Here is a 24,564-nt window from a genome sequence, read left to right on the forward strand (position 1 = left end):
AACATTTACACATGTCTTATGTAAAGAAACCTGCATACCTACATTTTAGGTTTACTCATCAAAAGGGCCCTACACCACAAATGTAACTTCATTTTCTTTTTTAAATCCCCTCTTCATAATAACGTCTCCCTGCTGTATAGTGAGTCAGCAGCCCCGCCCTGCTGGAAATACATACTTACTCCATAAAGAGTCTTCCCCATGTTTGGCTGACTGTGTTTGTTGCCCTCCCGTCTTCCTGGCCTATAGCAGCAATGCCCTGCTCTCCGCTCCCCCTCTGGTCAATGTACCGTCAGAGGGACGGGCAGTCCTGACTGTCGTTCTGTGGACTGGAAAATCTGTGATTCTCCAGCAGGGCTTCTAACTGAATCCCTGCACAGCAGCGGTAGTAAGTTCATAGTGTAGATTGTAAATATAAATATTGTTACATTTGAAAGGTGAATCAGTCTCAGAAACCTGCGACAGGCTCCTATATTCTCTATTATTCCTCCTCATTGTTACTTTATAGGGGTTAGTAAACTGATAATGTTCTATCTATAATCACAGGCAGTAAAGTGAGGTTGTGCCTGGTACCAGTTTATAGCTTGGTTGCACCAGCACGGTGCAGGCTCTCGGCAACCTAGAGGTTACCGGTGGGGAAACGCATCCAAGCATGAATGGAAAATCCCTCCCCCCACTGGATTATTTTCCTGCACTGCCAGATCCTTGCTCTAGATCCCAGCCCGGCTGCGCACAGCTGTTAGCAGTCAGTAGGGTTGAACGCTATAAATATCCAGCACAGGGGGCTGCACCGATCATTATGCCGTTCTGTTGCCCAAACAATCTCTTTCCATTTACTATGGTTTGGATTGGCTCCAAGCTCTTACGGTCTCGTTTTTTTTGCAGCGTGTTGGAAGAGAAAAATGTCTGGGAGTGTTGACATTCCTATAACTTGTCTGCAAACTCTGGATAACGATCTTACGTTCCAGTAGCATTGCTAGAAGTGTGTAATAAGATCACAGAGGGCGCACTTGCTGCCTTTTGTAATGTCGTACATACATGGTCTTATTTATCAGAGGAGATCCCAGGGTTTGAAAAAACTCCAGATTTTTATTATTTAGGGATTGAACCCCAACCCCCAACAATCAGCAGGACCGTGAGGTCCACAGCCTGGAAAAGTTTCAATGAATGCACAAGCCCAATACAGCGTTTGGTGATTGAGCCTTGGCAGCTGTCCATTCAGCATTATCGAAACACTGCACTCAGCTCTGTATTCATATGAAGTTAACCTAGGGTGCTGAGCCCTGGAGAAGGCACAGTCTCCAGCTCCGGCAAAGGGTGGGTTACCTGGTAATTATGTGGGTCCTGGACATGTGTGACCCCTGAGGTTTTGCCAATTTAGGTAAAGGAGGTAATCCCTATAATAAATTGTTACTGGAGTTCTTTCAATTCTCCAGCACTAATTTATATATTCTGTGAAATAACCATGTCACAGGAAAAGCTGAAATTTGTTTCAGGGAAGAGAGTATGGTTGGGTACGTTTTATATAGGTGCAGGCGGATGCTTAGAAATTTGATTGCTGAAAAATAGTTTTTTTTTTGTTTTTTTTTAGGTTGATTCAAAAACAATTCTGCCCAAAATTCTGAAGCTAAAGTATTATGTTATCGGGAAGTGCTCTAAGCCATTGATGTCACTGGTGTCTAGTGAATTGATGAGACTTGGTACAGCCCACAATAAGCATAAGCAGCACTTTCATGTCCCATGAAGTTTTGTTTTGTGCATGAAATAGGCTGCTGAAATAGTGTGGTCGTCTCGGTGTACCCCTGTTTCCATTTACTACAGAACTAGAGCTGAGCCTGTAAGGACCATGTGCCCAGTGTTATTAAACCGTAATAAGCCATCAGCAGCAGATCATACACTGATTATTGATGTGACAGGAAGTCCTAGTCTGATGCAGTAATGTCAGATATATAAGTGCTGGTCTTACAATTACTATAACTTTTCTTTTTCTTCTGTGTAGATCGTATCTGCGGTGCAGTATTGTCATCAGAAATGTATTGTGCATCGAGATTTGAAGGTAATATCCCTTTTGATGTGGTTATTCTTTTTCTTGCTCACCATCATCATTATCATCATCATCATTTATTTATATAGCGCCACTAATTCCCCAGCGCTGTACAGAGAACTCGCTCACATCAGTCCCTGCCACATTGGGGCTTACAGTCTAAATTCCCTAACATACACACACACACACACACAGACAGACTAGAATCAATTGGTAAGCAGCCAATTAACCTACTAGTATGTTTTTGGAGTGTGGGAGGAAACCGGAGCACCCGGAGGAAACCCACGCAAATACGGGGAGAATATACAAACTCCTCACAGATAAGGCCATGGTCGGGAATTGAACTCATGACCTCAGTGCAGTAAGGCAGAAGTGCTAACCACTTGGCCATTTTGATCAGTGATGAATGTATTCTAAGGCAATATGACATATATCAACTATTTGTTCCTGTTTACATTGACTGTTCCAGTGACTTGTCTCCCAGTACTGGAGCTGTGTATACGTTGTGTTGCAAAATAGCTCAGCAGCGCTCCCTACTGATGCTTTATCAGATTGCAGGACGCTTTCACTTAAAGGGCCACTCTTACTATCTTGTTGTCTTAAGCTGAATCCTCAGCTACCTCATACTGTTATTGCTGGTGCATGACCATCCATGGAGGCGTTATTACGCTTATTATGTCACCGTTATTATCTGTATGTGTCATTATATTTATTGTACTCATGTTTGTAATGTTTGTAAGACGATTGTCCAGCACTATGATACCCCAGGTGCCTTATAGGTAGCGGATAATGCGGCCCCATTCCTTGTACTACTGAGTCCCTCCCAGCAGTTGGTGTCTTTGGTTCTGAAGCTCTGATGTCCTCTGTGGACTTTCTTAGATAAACAAATAGTCGGCACAATATGGGGTCCTTTGAAGTCATTCTGCCGGTCAGACCCGCAATTAGTCGGTTTAAACTGAAGAACATGACTTGATTGTTAAAGAACTAATTCCTAACATCCTCTGTTATTGAAACAGGCGGAAAACCTTCTTTTGGATGCCGACATGAATATTAAAATAGCAGATTTTGGATTCAGTAACGAGTTTACCATCGGTAACAAGCTGGATACGTTTTGTGGTAGCCCGCCGTACGCAGCGCCGGAGCTCTTTCAGGGGAAGAAGTACGATGGTCCAGAGGTGGACGTCTGGAGCCTCGGAGTCATCCTTTACACCTTAGTCAGCGGGTCGTTGCCCTTCGATGGACAAAATTTAAAGGTATGTGAAGTGTGGAGAAAACGCGGACTATGATAACACTTACCTCAAAGCCTGAACACTGACGTTGGTAACATTTCTGCCGATTTACGATAGAGTAGTGTAGGAAAATGTCTGGAATTGTGTTCTAGTCCCCAACACAAATGTGTGCGTCAGATGACATATTTAATGAAATGTTTTTCCTGGTTTTATTTTTATAAGGTATAATGTCTATTTTATCTATTTATGCGTAATAGTAATGGTGGCGGGGGACACCTAGGGCCCTCAGTAATGGTGGCGCGGGACACCTAGGGCCCTCAGTAATGGTGGCGCGGGACACCAAGGGCCCTCAGTAATGGTGGCGTGGCACACCAAGGGCCCTCAGTAATGGTGGCGTGGCACACCAAGAGCCCTCAGTAATGGTGGCGCGGGACACCAAGGGCCCTCAGTAATGGTGGCGCGGGACACCTAGGGCCCTCAGTAATGGTGGGGTGGCACACCAAGAGCCCTCAGTAATGGTGGCACGGGACACCAAGGACCCTCAGTAATGGTGGCGCAGGACACCAAGGGCCCTCAGTAATGGTGGCGTGGCACACCAAGAGCCCTCAGTAATGGTGGCGCGGGACACCAAGGGCCCTCAGTAATGGTGGCGCGGGACACCAAGAGCCCTCAGTAATGGCGGCGCGGGACACCTAGGGCCCTCAGTAATGGTGGGATGGCACACGAAGAGCCCTCAGTAATGGTGGCACGGGACACCAAGGACCCTCGGTAATGGTGGCGCGGGACACCAAGGGCCTACAGTAATGGTGGGGTGGCACACCAAGAGCCCTCAGTAATGGTGGCACGGGACACCAAGGGCCCTCAGTAATGGTGGCGCGGGACACCAAGGGCCCTCAGTAATGGTGGCGCGGGACACCAAGGGCCCTCAGTAATGGTGGCGCGGGACACCAAGGGCCCTCAGTAATGGTGGCGCGGGACACCAAGGGCCCTCAGTAATGGTGGTGCGGGACACCAAGGGCCCTCAGTAATGGTGGCGCAGAACAGCAAGGGCCCTCAGTAATGGTGGCACGGGACACCTAAGCCCTCATAACCCCGTTTGTTACACAACTGCTAGTGAGCTAAATTCATTGCACACAATAATTGTACAAATAACAAGTTTGACATATATAACTGTGAATTCAAAGCCGAGGACTAAATCCCATGTTTTCTGTCTTCACACTGAGTAACTCTAGTCTGCCAATACCCAAATTAGCTGTAATTCTCTTTGTTTGTACATCCACAGATTTAGTTGTGATTGTGGTGTATTGTATTGCAATAGTTTAACAACACTGTGTCATAAAAAGGTTCAATTGCCTCATCTGTGTAGGTAATTCCCTGCCCTAGACTGTGTAAATAACCTGCAGATGTAAAGTTTATCTTTGTGTGTAATAATTCCTATGTACATAGACAGCGCTGGTCATGTGATAACACTTTCCGTTTTGTTTGTAAAGGAATTGCGGGAGCGAGTTTTACGAGGAAAGTACCGTATCCCTTTCTATATGTCCACAGACTGTGAAAATCTGCTAAAAAAGCTGCTTGTGCTGAACCCAATAAAACGAGGCAGCCTAGAAGTAAGCGGGATGTCATTATTATTATTATTATTATTATTATTATTATTATTATTATTATTATTATTATTATTTATGTGCTTGATTCTGTTCTATGCCACTGATCATGGAGAACGTGTAACATTGTTTAGGGATAGATTTTACTATGTGTAACCCATAACTGTTCCACTTTCACAAGTCAGGAAAACCATTCACTTGCCACCTTGCCTTGAGTCTACCGGAAGCGAAGGGGCTTGACGTTTGGTGCCATGTTGGTTAACTTCCCCGGTGACAATCTGGCACACTTCATCTTGGAGCCATTTGACACGTTCATGAAAATCTCAAATGTATCCTAAATTCTGGTGTTAGAATCACGTGTGAAAAAAGTGGGAATGGGCTACTGCGCATATTTAAATCTGCGCTTTTTTTAAAAAAATCTGGAATGACGAATGCTGAAACCCTACTTGTACAAGGACGCATGTTAAAAAAAACAACAACAAAGAAAAAAACTTTTTTTTAGGGAAAATAAATAAATTATATTAACATGACATGGGAATGTTTTCCTGTTCTAGTAAAAGTGCATCGTTAACAATTTACATATTTTAAAATATACCCTAAAGTGAGAGACTCTTCACCAGTGCTTTAATACGTGATAATTCACCCTATATTTATAGCAGAATACATATTTCCTCTAGACTTTATAAAATGAATTTTGAGAGTCAAACGACTCATCCCACTGTTCATATGATATTCATTCTATTGTATAACTTTTGGTCAAGAGAGTCCCATATTTTCTCTTAAAGTGTACCCATTGCTTACAGACGGTGGAGGCAGCCGGTCTATGTGATGAACCAATATACCAGGGTCACTTATGACATGACAGAGGCATCAGAAAGTGGCTACCTTTCTCCTCACACACACATTGGCTGGTGCCTCAGTGATGTCACTGGTTTCTTGTGATTTGATAGGTTCTTGTCAATATTGGCTTAGAAAATTACTTTCCTGCATTATTTTGTGCTTTTTTTTCCTATAATTGTTTTATTATATATGTATGTCCTTTTTTTAAGTATATAAAAATGTATATTTAATGGATTCATTCATTCATTGGGTCTATTTTAGGTGTGTTCAGCAAAAGTAAATGACCAGCTATAATGCTCACTAGATCGGTCTGTCCGCCCATAGATACTCAATGAACATACCCGACTGCTTGTGTTGAAATTTAAACGCTGGCAAGATATGATCTAATGTGGGCAAATTGCCCCAATTACGCTGTCTGTGTTGCCCCAACATGAACAAGATGTCCAGATTGATCCGAACACTTTTGAGCTTAGTGGAAATCCGGTTGTCAGATGACCAATGTTGACCTATGGGTGTGGTCCTCTGCCAGCCACACCCTTGAGTCGACTTCAATACCGAATAGCCAAATCTGACCGGTTCTGCGTTGCCAATTTGAAATTGATCATTTTGATTGATGCTCGCTCTGTGCAACGAAATTGGACAGCGTCTGTTCATCTTAACAGTCAGTAAATAGCCCAAAAGCCCCAATACATAACATTAAGCTCATACAGACATTACAATATATTTTTACCATTAGATAGTTTGCAGAGCAACAAAAGATAATGATTGAAAGTGAAAGCAACATCTCTTGTAACATCAGCCTATGGCTGCTTCATAGTGCGCTCTCTATATACCGCCGCTTACTGATTTGGCCATTAACCTGTGACGCTCTGCAGACTGAACCAATGGGTAACTAGGTTTAATCAGAATACGGTATGGATTGTTCCATCTAACTGTAGGCTTCATCTCTCCATGGAACTGCAGATCATCTCCTCTTATTCCACTGAGACTTCAGATCATTCCCTCTTATATCTCTCAGATTATCTTCTAAGCGTCATCAATCACTTATGCTATATTTTCACAACTTTTTGTAAGACTGGTTTATGTTCCACACTGCAGTTTATAGCTGCAGGTTTGCAGAACACAATAATGTTTCACTCTCAAAAATGACACATTTAATGGATCTATAAATCCTGTTGTGCCTTGTTCCTGTGTATTCCAATCACGCCAGTATTTAATGGTCCTCGTTACGTTCTCCAGCAAATCATGAAGGATCGGTGGATGAACGTCGGCTACGAAGACGATGAGTTGAAACCGTACACTGAGCCGGAGCCGGATAACAGTGACACGAAGAGGATAGGTAGGCGACATTGTACTCTATGTACCAGCATGACAGCGTTTTATGACTTGATAATAAGAGTATATTGGCCCTTATGAGACCCAGATCACCTCCCCCACAGCACCCCCTAGTGTTGGATAAGCTCAGTCACAAAATTAGAGCAATTCTGACTTTAGGACAATATCTTATATACCCTCAACAAGGAGCAATGTTCACAGAATATGGGAATACAGGTTGGGATGTCAGTGACATAAATCTATATTATTACATAATTATGTGCTAGAACTGCTTTCTCGGTTGAAACTTTAGCCAACGTCAAGTAGATCTCATCGCTGTCCATGTCTTCTCCAGATGTTATGGTCACAATGGGATTTTCAAGAGAAGAAATTAGCGATGCTGTAAACAACCAGAAATACGACGAAGTGATGGCCACTTACCTGCTTCTGGGTAGAAAGCCGCCAGAGGTGAGTGCTCGCTGTACAGTGCCGTTCACCCTTCCAATTGCCTAATACATGTATGGTGTATATTGATGTAAAAAATGTTTTATATTTTTTGTTTGCAACTAGATTAACTGCGGGGTTCTTCCCATATCCCGACCTGATTAGTTACCCCTACCTCTGCTGGGAGCTGCTAGTTCTCTTGGGCTCGGCTTTACAATTTCTATATATAGATGGGTTTCTGTCTTTATAGGCAGTGAAGATCTCTCCATAAACAACAGTGACACCTGCAGGCTACTACAATGTACTGCACATCATTACAGAAGATGAATCTTTGAATGCAGTGGCAGAATTAACGCCACTGCGGTGCAGCTGCAGCGGTGGGGGGTGAATGCAGTGCCGGTCTGCCCTCCCAAGGCCCCCGTTATGCTTTTCTGCGCGTGTTATATAAAGCCCCAAACATGCGCTGGCCTCTGCGTATCTATATCTTGTAATTCCACCATATCTGGAGAGCCACAGGTTAAACAATGCAGCAGTAGAAAAGACTGTGTGACAGTGATTGAGGGTCATATATGGTGGTGTAACCCATGGCAACCAGTCATCTTCTGAAATATTCTTGTATAGCTTAGGACAGTGCTGTCAGAATTAATTAATATGGAAGCTGTATATTTGTTGGACCCTAATAGTAAGGGGCTGAGTATGTATTATGAATTGTTATTTCACTATTTTGAGAACCGTATAATATTTTGTGTAATGCGTACCTTTTTAAGTGGATAGAGAATCAGATCAGCTCTTTCCTAGACAACCACACACAGTTCTATAACGTTCTACATGAGAATTACATCCATTATGCAGAATACAGAAGTGGTACTATGCGGATGTCCATACTCTGAATTACATACAGCATATATAGCAGCAATACTGCAGATGCACAATAACAACGGATACAGAGAATTCTATCCAGAATAAGTATTTCATACATGCATGATAAGAACAGGCATTAAGACTGCATTTCCAATATATACTGCTCAGTGGGCTTGGGGACAATATAATGTAGAATATAATATGTTTAGTTATTGGAAGACGGGGGGGGGATTGGACAAAGGTTTCTGAGAGCTTTTATAGGAAATAAAAATAATGCAAAAAGCGCTCTACCGTGCAGTAATTACCTCCCCGGTGGCACTCGCTCCATCATATGGTTTAGTCTGCCGTCCTGCCAGTAAAATCCAACCACAGCCCATATCTCAGACGGCCGCATAGTGATCTGGGCTTATTCCAACCCAGCTCAGCAGCCTATCATTTGCTACGGGTGGGTTTGTACGGATCACCTCTTACAGCCCCGCGGATGCTCCTCCCCTTTAATCAAACATAAATCTGTCTCACGGTACGATCTCAGGCCCGTATCACAATCCACTACATCATCCACATTTATTTATTTAGCGCCAACAAATTCTGTAGTGCTTTACAATTGGGAGCGAGCCGAGTAATAAGACAATACTGGGTAATACACGACATGACTGCAGTCCCCTCAATGTATCCTCTGCTTCACTTACACATATAGTCCAGCTACGGCAACAGCAGAACTAAACAACAGACCACTGGAAGCACACACACAACCCCTGATGTCACGTTCCTTCAGGCCGCTCTGAGCCATCAGTGTAGAGGTGAAGAAGTTGCTGGTCTTCCATTGAGAAGTCTAGGTGACATGATTCGTGATTCACTAAGAGCAGCTCTAAGCAGCCAGCTTTCTAGAACGGTGACACTGAACCCGAGAGGTCCAGAAACTACTCAGCTTCTAAACACAATAGGAGTTGTAGTATCATTGTTGTGATCACTGCCTACATTACACCACATGTCTCAGGAGGCAGCCTGGTGGGTGACCTGTTGGACGGGTTAGGAAATGAAAGCAAACATCACATTAGTTACTATAGGATCAGTTGTTTTGCACAGTTGCACCAGATTTTTAATAAATACCCCCCCCCCCTCATTGTGTCATATGGGTTATTCACGCAGTGATTCTCTCACCCCATACCGTTACATTAAATTGTCTTTGTCAGTGGAATTCTTTCACAGGAAACCATTGTTTTATAAGACTTATGGTTCGGAATGTTGGACTTATGGTTCGGAATGTTGGACTTATGGTTCGGAATGTTGGACTTATGGTTCGGAATGTTGAGGTTCACACCGACTGTCACTAATAATGATACATCTGTTTATATCTCTCTACAGTTCGAAGGCAGCGAGTCTCTCTCCAGTACTAATCTGTGTCAAAGGTCTCGGCCCAGCAGTGATCTAAACAACAGCTCCGTGCCATCTCCTGCCCACATGAAGGTCCAGAGGAGTATATCGGCTAACCAGAAGCAGCGGCGGTTCAGTGACCACGGTGGGCTGGCTTCTCCTCCTGTCACTTCTCTTAAACTTTTCTTTCTTGCCCAGTTTTATAGTTTTTGCAGCACTAAAACTACTGTTACTGCTCCCCCCCTCACCCCAACAGTGTAGTGCTCTGTACCCTCAACCTTTACCATGTCCCACCTATACGACTCCCACCAGTGGTTAGAGATTATGGGAAATTTTATTTATGAGCGGATATTTCAGTAAGAAAATTGAGACGATTTGAATCCCCCCTTACTTACTGCCTAAAACCAGTATATTCTTTCTCCTGGATACTTAAGCTAATACTTGTTAGGCCTTGTTTTTTTCTCATCCCATCTTGCAAAGACCCCTGCGTGCAATCCACTGGCGTCTCTCCACAAAGATCAATGATCTCTGTGTGCGCTTCCGTCTCTTCTCCATTCACCTGTCGGTACCGGAAGAGCGACAGAAGTCATTAATGCTCATGTGTATAGTTCCTACTTGATTCTTTTCCTGGAATTGTGTACCTTAGCACTTGCTGTCTGGCATTGCTGATGGTAAGTACAGATGGAGCATACTTAATTGCTGTGTTTGGCCCATCAATTAGACGGATCAATATTAAACCCTTTCCATTTGAAGTGGATGGGGGTTTTTTTTTCGCAGTGTCATGCTGCGTTAAGTGCATGACACTGCAAAGTGCAAGTCTGACTCATCCTTAAAATAGTTAGGTAAAATCTTTCCTAGGCCTTGTGTGTCATTTGGAATTTATTACGATGTGTTGTGCTGTGTATTTCCGGCGGTTCGATCAGATTTTATTTGCATCTAGTTTCCATCAGCAAACCGCAGTGTTGGCAGGGTTTGAAATATTAATGTCCCATCAATGTTGCCTTTTTTTAGTGATTGTTGCGTTACTGGAGATTTGATATTTCGTGTCGTCCACAGCCGGGCCCTCCATCCCCCCCTCTGTCTCGTACACGAAACGAGGACAGGCCAACAGTGTTGAAAGCGAACAGAAAGAGGACTGGGACAAAAATGGCTCCCGCAAACTCAGCAACACCACGGTGGGCTCCAAAGGCGAGGTGACGGCGAGCCCCCTGGCCGGCCCGGAGAAGAAGAAGTCCACAACTGGCCCGACTGTAAGTTAAACAGGACCCATGTGTTGATTAAATTAGTAGAAATGTAATTTGGTTTAATGTGCCAAGACCAGAGGGCGCCTAGGATATAGTTTTATGCGATTCATCTGCGCAGGCTATGGTTTTGACCTCAGACCTCACCCTGCCTCTAATGATGTTAGATCTCCACTTGTAACGACGCCATGCCATAAACGTGTATTATGAAAGGTTTGTCACATAGTAGGAATAGAATTGAAATGGGCTTTTTGGAAGGGATTTTGTGACCGTATCAAGGTTAAAGGTCTTTGTGTGACTTTCACTTCCGGTTTCTTGTCCTCTTGTAGAATAGCCTGTTTCCTGGCAGTGGGATGACGAGGCGAAACACATACGTATGTGAACGCACTACTGATAGACTCAACGCTGTACAGAATGGAAAAGACAGCAGGTAAACATGGTTCCCTGGGTTAATACAGTGTGTATGGCAGGCAGAGCTGTAGTAAGTAATGCACAAACCTTACCTCACAAACCAACCCGTCCTCCTAACATAATGACCTGAAGAAAACACCTTTACAACAACGTACGTGATTGGCCAATATAGCAGAACCTGTATCCTAGGTAACAAAATCATTAGGCCACAAGTTTACCACAAGGCCAGATTTAGAGATATCAGGTCTAAACTTCTTTTTTTTTTTTTGCCCCTAACGTAGTTTTTGCTGCAGCCTCTCGTCCACCATTTGCTGCAAAGCACCGTAGCCAAAACTTCTCCATGTCTTATCTTAGTAAATTAAATTCATGTATTCCACCGGTAATAGATCAAACAATTCTTCTGCCCTTGCCCTGGGCCTGTGTGTTCTTTCCACAGACGCCAACCAGTCAGTGGTGACTGATGTGTGGCAGAGGATCATGGGAGATTTTGTTCCCTGCAAGGAACATTTATTTCTCTGCACATTTTAATGTATTTGAATGGTTAGGGGCTGTATTATTGCCTGTTGTGCTGGGGTAAATCTTGGCAGCATACTTTACCTGGACATACATGCAGATCTGGTTGGTCAAAATAATTTTTTTAAAAAAATGCTGTAAAAGATTGAACCTCTCAAATTGAATAATTTGGTCAGTGCGTAACCTCCATAAATGTATGTGTGGTGTTATCGACTGAGGAGGAAACAAGGAGTGACCTCTTTAAGCAATGCGGATTTTCGGGCCTGTTACTGCAATCGGACAACTACACACAGGTAGATAGCGCAGATAATCAGTCATCTTCTGATATCATTGACCAATATGCCTGATGGGCAGCACGGTGGCTCAGAGGTTAGCACTTCTGCCTTACAGCACTGGGGTCATGAGTTCAACTCCCGACCATGGCTTTATCTGTGTGGAGTTTGTATGTTCTCCCAGTGTTTGCGTGGGTTTCCTCCGGGTGCTCCGGTTTCCTCCCACACTCCAAAAACATACTTGTAGGTTAATTGGCTGCTAACAAATTGACCCTAGTCTGTGTGTCTGTCTGTGTGTGTGTGTGTTAGGGAATTTAGACTGTAAGCTCCAATGGGGCAGGGACTGATGTGAGTGAGTTCAGCGCTGCGGAATTAGTGGCGCTATATAAGTAAATGATGATGATGATGATAATAGCCATCATGATAGTTTTCAAGCAACACACTGCGATATCTGACCAATTCCCCAATATCGTCTGGAGTGCGTGTTTTTATGTGGCCAGTGTTACTTTTACTGTAGATCAGCAACCGGATCTCCCCATATTACGGCATCTTATAGAAAAAGTCTGTTCTTAAATGTCATTAGTTGTCCTCTGTCGTCATGTCTGTGTACAGCAGTAGGTGGCAGTAGCGCCTCCTCCGGACTTGATAAAGGGTTGTCAATTCGAGTGTCCCCCCCGATCCACCGCACTGTCTATCTGCCAGTTAGTTTCTGCACCCTCGGAGGAGCGGAGATGTCATTTAACGTTCTGAAACCGTCTGAAAATAGCAGCAATTATGCTGTTACTCATAGATAATCATTGGCCTTCTACCAGAGATAATTATGGGCTTCTCTAATTAAGACAGATGTCACTTCTACATTAGGTAAAAGAAATCGTTTGTGTGAAGTGTTGACAGGGAAACTGATGATGGTATTTCTTCTTTATATGTCCTAAGATTCCTACAGCTGAAGGCTTCAGTTATCCATGTCAGTTTTCTGCTACATTATTAACTCCTGTGTCTAGAGATACTCTGGTGCCAAAAGCCAGGGTAACCGGGCATTCTAGTAGTATGAAAGAAACGTGGTCACTGTAGCTGTGGATGGGAAGAAAATACCATTACAAAAGATGATTTCTGTTTTTAACACTGAGCTGAATTTTTCAAATCGCCAATGTGGAGGTTAAATGAGAATGGCGGATGGTTGATTTTTTGGGGGGGGTGCATGATATGTCACAGAACAGTATGTAACGGGAGTCGCTGGTGTTTTACAGCTTAACAGAGATGTCTGCGGGCAGTACGTCTTCTACGGGCTCTGCCGTTCCCACCACGCGCCCTCGTCACCAGAAGTCCATGTCGGCGTCGGGACATCCCATTAAAGTCACCTTACCTACTATCAAGGATGGTACTGAAGGGTTCCGGCCAAGGTATCTGCCGACGTGTTTATAAACTGTCTAACCTCATACGGTTTTATTGTGCTTAGTACAAGGGAACGGGAATGTTCTGGCTACTGATTTTATATTCATATTTTAGGTCCTGTTTGGACCTGACTGTGCTCGCTGCTAATAATATACCCACCCTAAAGATATGGCACATAGTTACCCATAGGTCACACCAGCCAAGCTATTGTATTGTGAGAAGATTATCACAGCTCAGTAAGATTAACAGGAGGCCTCACGGAGGAGTTAAAGGGATTATTTGGAAGAGAAGTCAAATACTTGTAACATGTAACTTTACTGAGCCCTGCAAGCAGACTTCCTAGCACCATAATATAAACTAGATGGTCCTAAAACCAGAATAATTTATGTATTCATCCATTATTATGTATTTTAAATAAAATTATATAGTTGTAGAGTCCCTTAATAAATAACATTTAAGGGAATAAAACTCTTAAGAGGGAAGAACTGTACAGAGAGAGATAAAAATACAAGACCGCAATTATCAGACTACCAAATATAAATGGTCGATGTTAGTATAAAGGTGAATAGATGAGTAAATATTTTCGGTGAAGAGTCCAATATTAGTACCTGACGTGCACACCCTACTAGAATGTGTCACCGTTAGACGTGTGTAGTATGTACAGCATGTAATACTGACCGTTCTCTTTCAGTTCGGCTCTACCAGCCATCGTTTTCTTCATTACATATGGTCAGGAGTTAATGTGAGTTGAAGGTACAATGGCTAAAAAAATATTTTAAAGTAGATTTTTTTCTTCCCCTTGACAGTAGCGCAAACCAGAGAGTGCCGGCCACCTCCCCCTCCGCTCACAGTATTAGTACTACCACCCCGGACCGGACCCGCTTTCCTCGCGGAAGCACCAGCCGGAGCACTTTCCACGGAGAGCAGCTCAGGGACCGGCGCACTGCGACTTATAACGGACCACCAGCATCCCCTGCCCACGAGACCAGCCAGTTCTCTCATTCTAGGAGAGGAACCTCCACCGGGATTATCAGCAAGATTACCTCCAAGTTTGTACGAAGGTAGGTCATTAATAAATGTATGCACGCCATTTATCTTACCTATGTCAGTCAGAGGGAATACAGCGTGCAGATTACTGTGTTTATGTGTTTTTGAAAATTCATGATGCAGTTATGCATTAACGTGTTTGTGGAGCGGAGGCAGCCATTTTCTGGTAGATTTATCAAACATTCTAAAAAGGAAAGGTGTAGGTGTTGCCCATATCAACCAATCAGATTCCAGCTATCATTTATCTAGTACAGTCTAAGAAGTGATAGCTAGAATCTGATTGGTTGCTATGGGCAACAGCTCCACTTTTCCTTTTTAGAAGGTTTGATAAATCTACAAGAAAATGGCTGCCTCCACGTTGTGTAGGTGACAGGACACTGAAGTAACTATTACAGACAAATAGACAGTGACGCATTCCTCACTGTGGCATATCTTAGGTCACCTACCTGCCTGCGCTCGTAGGGGATCCAAATCCATAGTCAAAGCAAAACCCATCAATAAATGGGTTAATAGCCCTATTTATAGCTGAGCAGCCTCCTTCCTTAAACCCGTACTCGTCATTTTATAAATCACTTTAATAAGGATCTGTGTGTGATTGACGGGTGTCTTAATTATGATAAAAGCCCTGTTTTTTGTATATACCATCGCTTGTGGCATTAATCATTTTAACATGTTCCCTTACTATGAAACAAGTATTTTGTTCCTATTGCTGACGATGGCAAAATTGAGTTATTTGTTCCGGTTTTGCATGACTATGAACTAAAATGAGTTACCCTCAGAAACAGGAGTACATTTTATATATAGGTTGGTCAATTTTAGATACTTAAAAGACTGATACTTCCAGTTTTACCTAGACCAGCAGGATGTACCCCCTTTCAGTAATGCATTCTGACAATGAAATGGTTACAAGCCACTTATTATTATTTAAATAAAAAATATATTAAAGAGCCACTAATCCTAAAATAAAGGGTTATCTAATATGAACGGGCCTTATTTTTAATTTGTAGATGCTGACGTAAGTATAACGTGTACCTACCTGCAGCCTGTAAAGATATATACATGTTCTGCTCATTGATATCCAAATTTGGCTAGAAAGATTTGTGACACTACACAGCGTAAGAGGGGACCTTTGTTTTATTGTACCTGCTGCTGTTAACAACATTAAGAACATGCTGTGGCTTATAATAATAGATTAAATATATGTACGCAGAGAACAAAATGTATATTTAGCATAAAATATAAAACACTTTGGTTTATTGAAGGCTGACTCCTCTCAAAAATGTTTTTACCTAATTAAAAGAATTATTCTGGGTACTTATCTCCCTGGAATACCTGATACTTAATATTCAACGTCTACCTAAAATTGCTTGTTCATAACTCTAAAACACACTGTTTTATAAGTTTTGAATAACTGACACTACTTAGAATTATATGTAACATTGGAAACCAATGTTGCAGTTTTTATTTCCACGGCTACACATGTTGCTGAGGAAGGTCATTTATTCACAACCTATCTGTCAAATGGCAGCAACAGTTTATAGTACAGTTATCAACAACTGATTTCAGGCACAGCTCCGATCAGGAATAACTCCATTAAGTTGTAGTAGCCGGAATAATTATTTTAATTAGGCAACATCATTTTTGATTGGCGTGACCCTATAAGTGTCCCTGGTTTAGCCCGAGCAACTTAAATTGGAGCTGTCACTATGTCCTTTAGCGTTTCCTGTTTGCCTTGTGCATTATATCCACGTGCTATGCTCCCTCCTGCGCTGGTGTTCTCCGGCCCCGTCCGGTGGAGGTAGAGCTGTAAGGTTTACAATGAGCAGAATCGGACTGTCTGATTAGACTGCACGCTCCCGGGCCGGCTCCCTCTGCAGGCCAAGAGAGAGCATTGCGTGCCACATAAAATGTGAACACAGTTTTTAAGGGTTTTCTGATCTACTACATAGAGTGCAAGCTGTTATGTAACAAGGCAAAAATCTAACACTTAAAGACTTGGTGACAGCAGTGCTCTAGAGCAGCCATTGATTGCTCCCCATAACTTCTCTGTCGCTGGCTCCTTCAGCACATGACATCTCTTGATACATGTTTGTGGCTTATGACTGAATCTGAACCTTGACTTTGTTTTGAGGGATCCAAGTGAAGGTGAAGCGAGTGGCAGACCAGAGACCTCAAGGTGAGGAGCTGACTATTTACCCCCCCCCCCCACACACACACCTCTAGGCTGCTATTCTGCAGTATCTGTCTTGTTTTAATCTATCTTCAATGTACGCTTTTATAATGCCTTCAGAACGTGGCGGTGCTTTTCTCTTCTTTTAAGTCTGTCTTGAGCTTTAAAGGTGCAATGCCTCTCATGTGCTACATACAGACTGTATTATAACCAGACCATTCAGGAATACAGACTGTGTTCTAACACATAGCGGCTCACCCCGGCAGGTTCGGTTCCAAATACAACCTGATTTAAGGACAAAAATGTTCTCCAACTTTTTGTATTCTGCGATGAGAAAACCAAACATTCCTGCTAATAGGCCCCCAACTTTTCCCCGGGAGTCATGGATGGTGCTTAGTTGGGACGGCGAGGGAGCCCCGTGAGCTTAGGGAGTCGGGGAGAGGTGCCCGGCAGGGAGTCGGGGAGTGGTGCCCGGCAGGGAGTCGGGGAGTGGTGCCCGGCAGGGAGTCGGGGAGTGGTGCCCGGCAGGGAGTCGGGGAGTGGTGCCCGGCAGGGAGTCGGGAGTGGTGCCCGGCAGGGAGTCGGGGAGTGGTGCCCGGCAGGGAGTCGGGGAGTGGTGCCCGGCAGGGAGTCGGGGAGTGGTGCCCAGCAGGGAGTCGGGGAGTGGGGCCCGGCAGGGAGTCGGGGAGTGGTGCCCGGCGGGGAGTCGGGGAGTGGTGCCCGGCGGGGAGTCGGGGAGTGGTGCCCGGCAGGGAGTCGGGGAGTGGTGCCCGGCAGAGAGTCGGGGAGTGGTGCCCGGCAGGGAGTCGGGGAGTGGTGCCCGGCAGGGAGTCGGGGAGTGGTGCCCAGCGGGGAGTGGTGCCCGGCAGGGAGTCGGGGAGTGGTGCCCAGCGGGGAGTGGTGCCCAGCGGGGAGTCGGGGAGTGGTGCCCAGCGGGGAGTCGGGGAGTGGTGCCCGGCAGGGAGTCGGGGAGTGGTGCCCGGCAGGGAGTCGGGGAGTGGTGCCCGGCAGGGAGTCGGGGAGTGGTGCCCGGCAGGGAGTCGGGGAGTGGGGCCCGGCAGGGAGTGGTGCCCAGCAGGGAGTCGGGGAGTGGTGCCCAGCAGGGAGTCGGGGAGTGGTGCCCGGCAGGGAGTAACAGGTGGTCACTAGTTAGCACCAGCGCTAGTGAGCCCCTAGTATAGATCATATTTTACTTTTGAATCCTCCAGATGACAGGAAGGGGTAGCAAAGTATAGGAACATAGGTTATGGAGGGCACCCCTTTTAAGCATCATTTAAAACACAAAATAAAGGAAAGACGTAATCCCTGTAAAATAGCAATTCATTGCTCTATGGTTACATGTTTTTGATGGTTTTATAACATAGATAAATGTAAGGTTATGCATTCAGGGATTAAAAACAAGAACGCAATCTATAAATTAAATGGAATTAATTTAGGAGAATCTATAATGGAAAAGGATTTGGGAGTGCTCGTAGACAGTAGACTTAGCAATAGTGCTCAATGTCAAGCAGCAGCTGCAAGGGCAAATAAAGTATTGGCATGCATAAAAAGGGGCATAGATGCAAGGGAAGACAGTGTAATTTTGCCACTGTATAAATCATTGGTAAGACCTCATCTTGAATATGCAGTACAGTTCTGGGCACCACTCTATAAAAAAGATAATTTGGAACTAGAAAGGGTTCAGAGAAGGGCAACAAAATTGATAAAGGGTATGAAGTCATTAAGTTATGAGGAAAGGTTAGCCAGTTTAGGCATGTTTACTTTAGAAAAGAGGCGTCTAAGGGGAGATATGATTACTATGTACAAATACATTAAGGGTCAATACAGAGAACTTTCATGGGAACTTTTTACCCCAAACACTATACACAGGACACGCGGTCACCCCCTAAGGTTAGAGGAGAGGAAATTTCACATCCAGCAAAGGAAGGGGTTCTTTACAGTAAGGGCAGTCAAGATATGGAATTCATTGCCAGGGAAGGTTATGATGGCAGATTCAATAGATATGTTTAAGAAAGGGTTAGACAAATTTTTAGCGGAAAAGTGCATCCAGGGATACGACCGGTAATTAAAATAGGATAGTAGTGGATATAAGGTAAAATAGGACTGCAATATTGGGTCTGGGGGGATTTTCACAATTGAAACAGATTGGTGGTTGCTTACTCTGGATCAATTTCAAATATAAGTGCAGGAGATCCAAAATAGGTTGAACTTGATGGACTGGTGTCTTTTTTCAACCTCATCAACTATGTTACTATGTATGTTAAAATATATCGGTGCAAGCCTCACGTGTTGGAGAATCTGAGCCTTGACTCTATGTGAAGATCCCTGAAACAGGTCAACAGTGAATGATTATTATATTTTCTTATTTCAGGAGCACATCCGGGGAGCCGAAGGTGACGGAAAGAGAAGACCCAAAGGATTCAAAGCCCCGTTCGCTTCGGTTTACTTGGAGCATGAAGACCACTAGTTCCATGGACCCCAACGACATGATGAGGGAGATCCGCAAAGTCCTGGACACCAACAACTGCGACTACGAACAGAAAGAGCGATTCCTCCTCTTCTGCGTGCACGGCGATGCCCGGCAGGACAGTCTGGTACAGTGGGAAATGGAGGTGTGCAAACTGCCTCGCCTGTCACTTAACGGGGTACGCTTCAAGAGAATATCCGGGACCTCCATCGCCTTCAAAAACATTGCGTCCAAGATCGCAAACGAGCTCAAACTGTGAAAATCCCCGATATGGAGAATGTTCGACGTACAATGGCTGAATGTACTGCTAGAGCCTTCGCTGCCAGGATGCAGGATCGGGCTTCTCCGGCAGTAACGGGCACCATATACCCTTGGCACGCACGCCTTTCCCTTTCATTACTGATTAATGCCCTTACTGCAATAAGGTTATACATAATTATAATCAATTGTACATTTTCAAATTCAGTACCACTTCTACCGTACGTAAGCAGCCTGTTGTGTGGCTTGTACAGCGAATCCTGTAGAACACTCACTTCTCGGTCTATGTGGATAGAATTGTAAAATAGACAATTGATTGCTTTAGACAAAAAAAAAAAAAAGCAAATCTTGTATAGCTGGGTTTAGTTTTCTGTACAGAGGTCTATGTTCAGTGTTTTCTTGCGATGACAGCGTTCTTCCTTATCGTTTTATGGAGATGACCTTCAGCTTTACTTTGGTTTTTTATTTTATCTTTTGGTGATTTTATTTTTTGTTTGTTTTTTTGTTTTTTTTTGTTGACATCAGAACTTTTTTCTTTTTTTCTTTTCCATACCCCGTAGAGATAGCCAACAAAGGGTTTATCATCATGGCTGCAGGATGTTCCGTTTCTGTCAAAGCGCCCTGATTGGCTGTAGCAGAGATATAGCCGCTGGCACCGTAGACCACTGAGGCATTAGATAACACCTCTCTTCACCCCCCAAGATTCTTTTGTTTCTACCGTTTTCCAGTCAGTGTTTAGGGGGAGGTACACATGTTTACAGTGTTGAAAGTTAAAGGTAAAGAAGTTAATATAACTATATAAACACCCAGGATATGTTTTATTTCTAGCGTAAATGGCATTAGTGCCAACTGTGTTCGGCTCCAGAACAGAGGTCCTTGCGTCTACACCTTAAGGTCCCAGGGCTGCTGTACCGAACCATCTAATGACTGAGGATCAAGGGATTTTCCTTCTCTCATGGCAATTTAACATACTGAATTATAACCGTGTATCATTTAAAACCTGCCACCATTTCCTTTGTTGCAGAGAATGCCACAATTTATATGGATAATTTGCAGATTATTAGTTTATTAACATCTTTATAGATCTATAGAACATTACCTGTTCCATTTAGCCGTTGACAGATAAATTAAGAAACAGTTTTGCAAAAGCATCTCATACTTAGGAGTGAAAGAATTTTAACCTCTTCATTCCTGAACGTCTAAAGTTCTCTAAGTAACTCTGTTCCTGCCGATTGTCTCTAGAAATCTGTTTCTGCTCCTTCCGCCGCTGATGAGATTATGATCATTAGCCCCGTTATAGAGTAAGGAAACAAGACACAGTTCCCATGATTATCTCGTCTACATTTTATTGACCTGTTAGCGCAGCGATATCCTGCACCAATTGCAGAAGGCCAGTAAGTGGGGGACACTGAGATGACTATACCGGCAGACTGTAACTAGATCACATTTATATAATCAGGCGATCTGTGACATTGCATGTATTGAAAACCGACGTCTGCGCTGACACCTTGTCGCTTGTGAAACTCGTTCCATCCGTAGCGGCCTAAAATGTCCCTGGCGGGTTCAACGCTAAAAGCATGAGCGAGGGCGTAAGTAAAGCTGAATAAATTACCGTTAATTCTTAATTACTGTGCTTAAAGAGAGAGTATATTAAACTGTAATACAGTGTGTGGAGTTTATTGGTGTTTAGCGTGTGGCGTATACACCTGGTATGGTCAGTAATGTGGGTTTTATATCTGCAGGCCCTTTGGGATAATAATGAGTTGCACGCTCCTCGAACGACAATCTGGCGTTATAGACAAGACATAACGGAGCCGACTATCCCAGCTCCCTTACCGATACCGTGCATGGATTGGCTGGGTGGTTTGTTTGGTTGTTTAGAGGGGGAGAATTAAAGTTCTTTCTTAAGTCATTTTCATTTTTATTTAATTTACTGATTACAGTGTTAAAAATGCACGTTGCATTTTTTTTCATGAGAAGTAGGTCAAATCGATGAGCGCCCGTCACTTCAGATTCCCAAGATAAACAAATATTATTATAGTTTATATAGCACCATGATATCAGGCATTGCTGTACTGAGAATATTTGTCACTTCCATCAGTCCCTGGCTCATTGCAGCTTACAGTAAAATTCCCCAACACACACAGACACTAGGGTCCATTTGAGTCAGCAGCTAATTAACCTACCAGTTTGCCTGGATTGTGGGAGGAAACCCAGGTAAACACATTGCCGTTTTAAATCTCCCCTGCAAAGTCACCGAATACCGACAACTTGCAAAATCCGCAGTTTAATACATATATTATTCAGAAATGTATGTAAACATACCAAGACGTTACTCCTGCCGAAACACATTTTGTAACGTGATCGTGGTCACATTATAAAAAAAATTTGTTTAGTTTTTTTGGGTTCCTGTTATAAACTTGCAGACAGGAAGTTTGGAATGCATCAGTAAAATTGTTTCCCCCCCCCCCCAAGTTTACAGCCTAATCTTAAATATCTTCACTTATTATTTATGTTTATATTTATTTATATACCATCAGTCAGTATGCAGCGCTTTACAAATTTCCAAAAATACAATACAGGGAGTAATGGATAATTACAGGGAAATGAATACCAGTGCATTGACAGGCATGGAAGACAACCGCCCACAGGAGCTTACAGTCTAAATACGTACAAAAAATTTACTAAAGGCTCTAACCAAACTTCTAGTTTCTGTTTGGTTCTAGTTTAATAATTTGCTCTGTTTTAGTGAATAATATGGCAGTGCAGCCTAATTCTGGACCAGTGTTTCACCTCAGCCCTCGAGTAGAACCGGCAGATCACATTGCTGAGGCGTTTTAATCATTGACAAGTGAATAAATCTATTTGACGGAGTCAAATAATGATCCCACCTGTTTGCACGGAGGCACAGGCATACATGTTTCTGTAACTTGTACACATGGGTGGCAGCCATTTTGTGGTGTCTACTGAACTGATAGGCTGCATGCTCATAAATATTGCCACAGACTTCAAAATGGCTGCTTCCACTGGGAGTAAACAACGCGTGTACTTTTAAAACCTGTTCTGTTGGGTGCAGTCGGGCTTTGAAAATCCCTGCTTTAGAACTTTTTGTTTCATAGAACTGGTGATATCCACTTTTGTTATGTTACTTTATGTTATGGCGACTTCTGGTGTAAAGTATTCAGTAAGCCGATCAAGATGGTTCACCTCAGGAATTCACCCCTTTACACCCGTTCTGCAAATATAGCGAAGCTATTTCATTACAAGTTATAATCCCAGATTTTGTCATTTAGCTCCTTAACTAATCCTCTTATTTATCCAACGTGCAGCAAAAATAAAACAAGTTTATCCATAAATATTCATGTTTAAACGTTTGCCTGCAGCCATTTTGTGAGCCGAATCAGTACTAAGCTAACGCGGTTCACTAGCAACTGTTGATATTGCTGAAACGTGAGGCACAATGGTACACTTTAAAACCTTGAAATGTGGTTTCTAAGGGACCACTGAAGACATGCAATGCTGAGCTTCAGACAGATATGTATATCTGCTCATATATAGTCTGTATAATGTGGTGTTGTTTTTATTTGAGCGCTCTAACTACTTGGCAGTCAGAATCGCATTCTCTTAGCATGCCGCAGTGGCAGTGAAAGGGTTAATTTATTACCCCCAGGCAGGGCCTGTGAGGGGTCTTATATATTTTTATTTTTTTTTGTAAATGCTCCCAGTCCATTCTCACCGGTGAAAGATTTGGGGGAAGATTTATGAAACCTCAAAAGTAGAAGTGACGGTGTATCAACCAATCAGATTCTAGCTATCATCGATGTACTACATTCTAGAAAACGAGAGCCAGATTCTGATTGGTTGCTATGGGCCACACCTCCATTTTTCCATTTCAGAAGGTTTGATCGCGCTCCCCATTGAGCACATTGATTTCTTAAGTCATTCGCGTGGTCGTAGAATCTTGTGTTTATCACTGCATCGATCATTTACCAGAAACCCACATATTTATTCCAACTCCTCATGCTTGTAATGTGCTGCTTTCTAATAAGGCAATCGCCTAAAATATAAATATATATAAATATATACACTTTTATTTTATTTTAATTTTTTTTTTTTTGGAATTAGTAAAACAAAAAAAACAAAAAAAAAACACTAGTGCTGGTACATTTTAATACATGTTATTTTGTACTGAACTAACCTGTTAGAGGTTGATTGTGCAATGTTATTTAATGTGGTATTGATTGTAACCAATGTTTTGGGCCCAGCCCCCCATCAGCACACACTCGTGAAGAGAACGGTCTGTCAGAAAGCTGTTGTTTTTTTTATTTTTATTTTATTTTTTGTTATAAACACAACTGAAGCTGTGAGCAAATCTATCGACCTAACCATTTTTTTTTTATTTTTTTTTATTATTTTATTTTATTTTATTTTATTTTTGTAGTTGCCATTAATTTCTGCAATGGCTTCCTGATTGAAATGGACTTTAAAACAAGTACTGTACTGTGTGACGTAGCTTTATTTTATTTTGTAATGTTTCAATCTAAAATGGACGTGTGTTGTTGCCTTAGACAAAAAAAAAAGGGTGATTTAAAAAAAGAAAAAAAAAAAGTCTAGCCCCCTTTTATCTAGTGACATTTTAATGCAAGATATTCACATTCTGGTGCACTCTATTAAAAAAAAAATCTACTTGAACAGTTTTCGTAATAAGTGTTTTGTCACTTCCTGGTCTTGGGTGAAAGGTGACATCCATAAGCTCACTATGTATAACGTATTTCATTTTGTTTTATTTTGTTATGCAAATAATTTTCATCTTTGGGAACTTCTCTTCTGAAGGATTTGTGAATGAATTACACTGGAGTTATTATCAGAGTTAATTACAGCACCTGGTAAGTATGTGGGGGGTGGATTTCGTCAAAATATATTCCATTCCTGTTTTATAGGCCCCACCCCTGACCAAGTGATGTAATTAAAGCTGGACACAGCTGAGATGATCCCGCCCCCGCCCAGCCGTAGTGCAGAGCACCACGATCTACGGTCAGTTTTACCACAAACATAGGTGGTCAAATCGCAAGAGGTCATTTGTATG

General features: G+C 42.9%; 1 protein-coding gene across 3 annotated transcripts in view; it reads left to right on the forward strand.

The window, feature by feature from the left end:
- Positions 1-24,170, forward strand: part of MARK1 (microtubule affinity regulating kinase 1) — a 108,248-nt gene extending 84,078 nt beyond the window's left edge. For 2 of the 3 annotated variants that reach the window (XM_075204277.1, XM_075204278.1), the window contains exons 7-18: positions 1,997-2,053; positions 3,058-3,294; positions 4,761-4,880; positions 6,954-7,053; positions 7,384-7,496; positions 9,699-9,852; positions 10,764-10,957; positions 11,278-11,378; positions 13,392-13,544; positions 14,343-14,597; positions 16,715-16,759; positions 19,125-24,170. In XM_075204277.1, coding sequence (XP_075060378.1) covers positions 1,997-2,053; positions 3,058-3,294; positions 4,761-4,880; positions 6,954-7,053; positions 7,384-7,496; positions 9,699-9,852; positions 10,764-10,957; positions 11,278-11,378; positions 13,392-13,544; positions 14,343-14,597; positions 16,715-16,759; positions 19,125-19,479 — 1,884 coding nt within the window. In that variant the 3' untranslated portion in view covers positions 19,480-24,170. Of the gene's footprint in view, positions 1-1,996; positions 2,054-3,057; positions 3,295-4,760; positions 4,881-6,953; positions 7,054-7,383; positions 7,497-9,698; positions 9,853-10,763; positions 10,958-11,277; positions 11,379-13,391; positions 13,545-14,342; positions 14,598-16,714; positions 16,760-19,124 lie in introns of those variants that run through there. The other variant, XM_075204279.1, reaches the window with a different exon arrangement.
- The last annotated feature ends 394 nt before the right edge of the window (positions 24,171-24,564 follow it).

The sequence above is a fragment of the Mixophyes fleayi genome, chromosome 3, assembly GCF_038048845.1.
Source record: "Mixophyes fleayi isolate aMixFle1 chromosome 3, aMixFle1.hap1, whole genome shotgun sequence".
NCBI lineage: Eukaryota > Metazoa > Chordata > Amphibia > Anura > Limnodynastidae > Mixophyes > Mixophyes fleayi.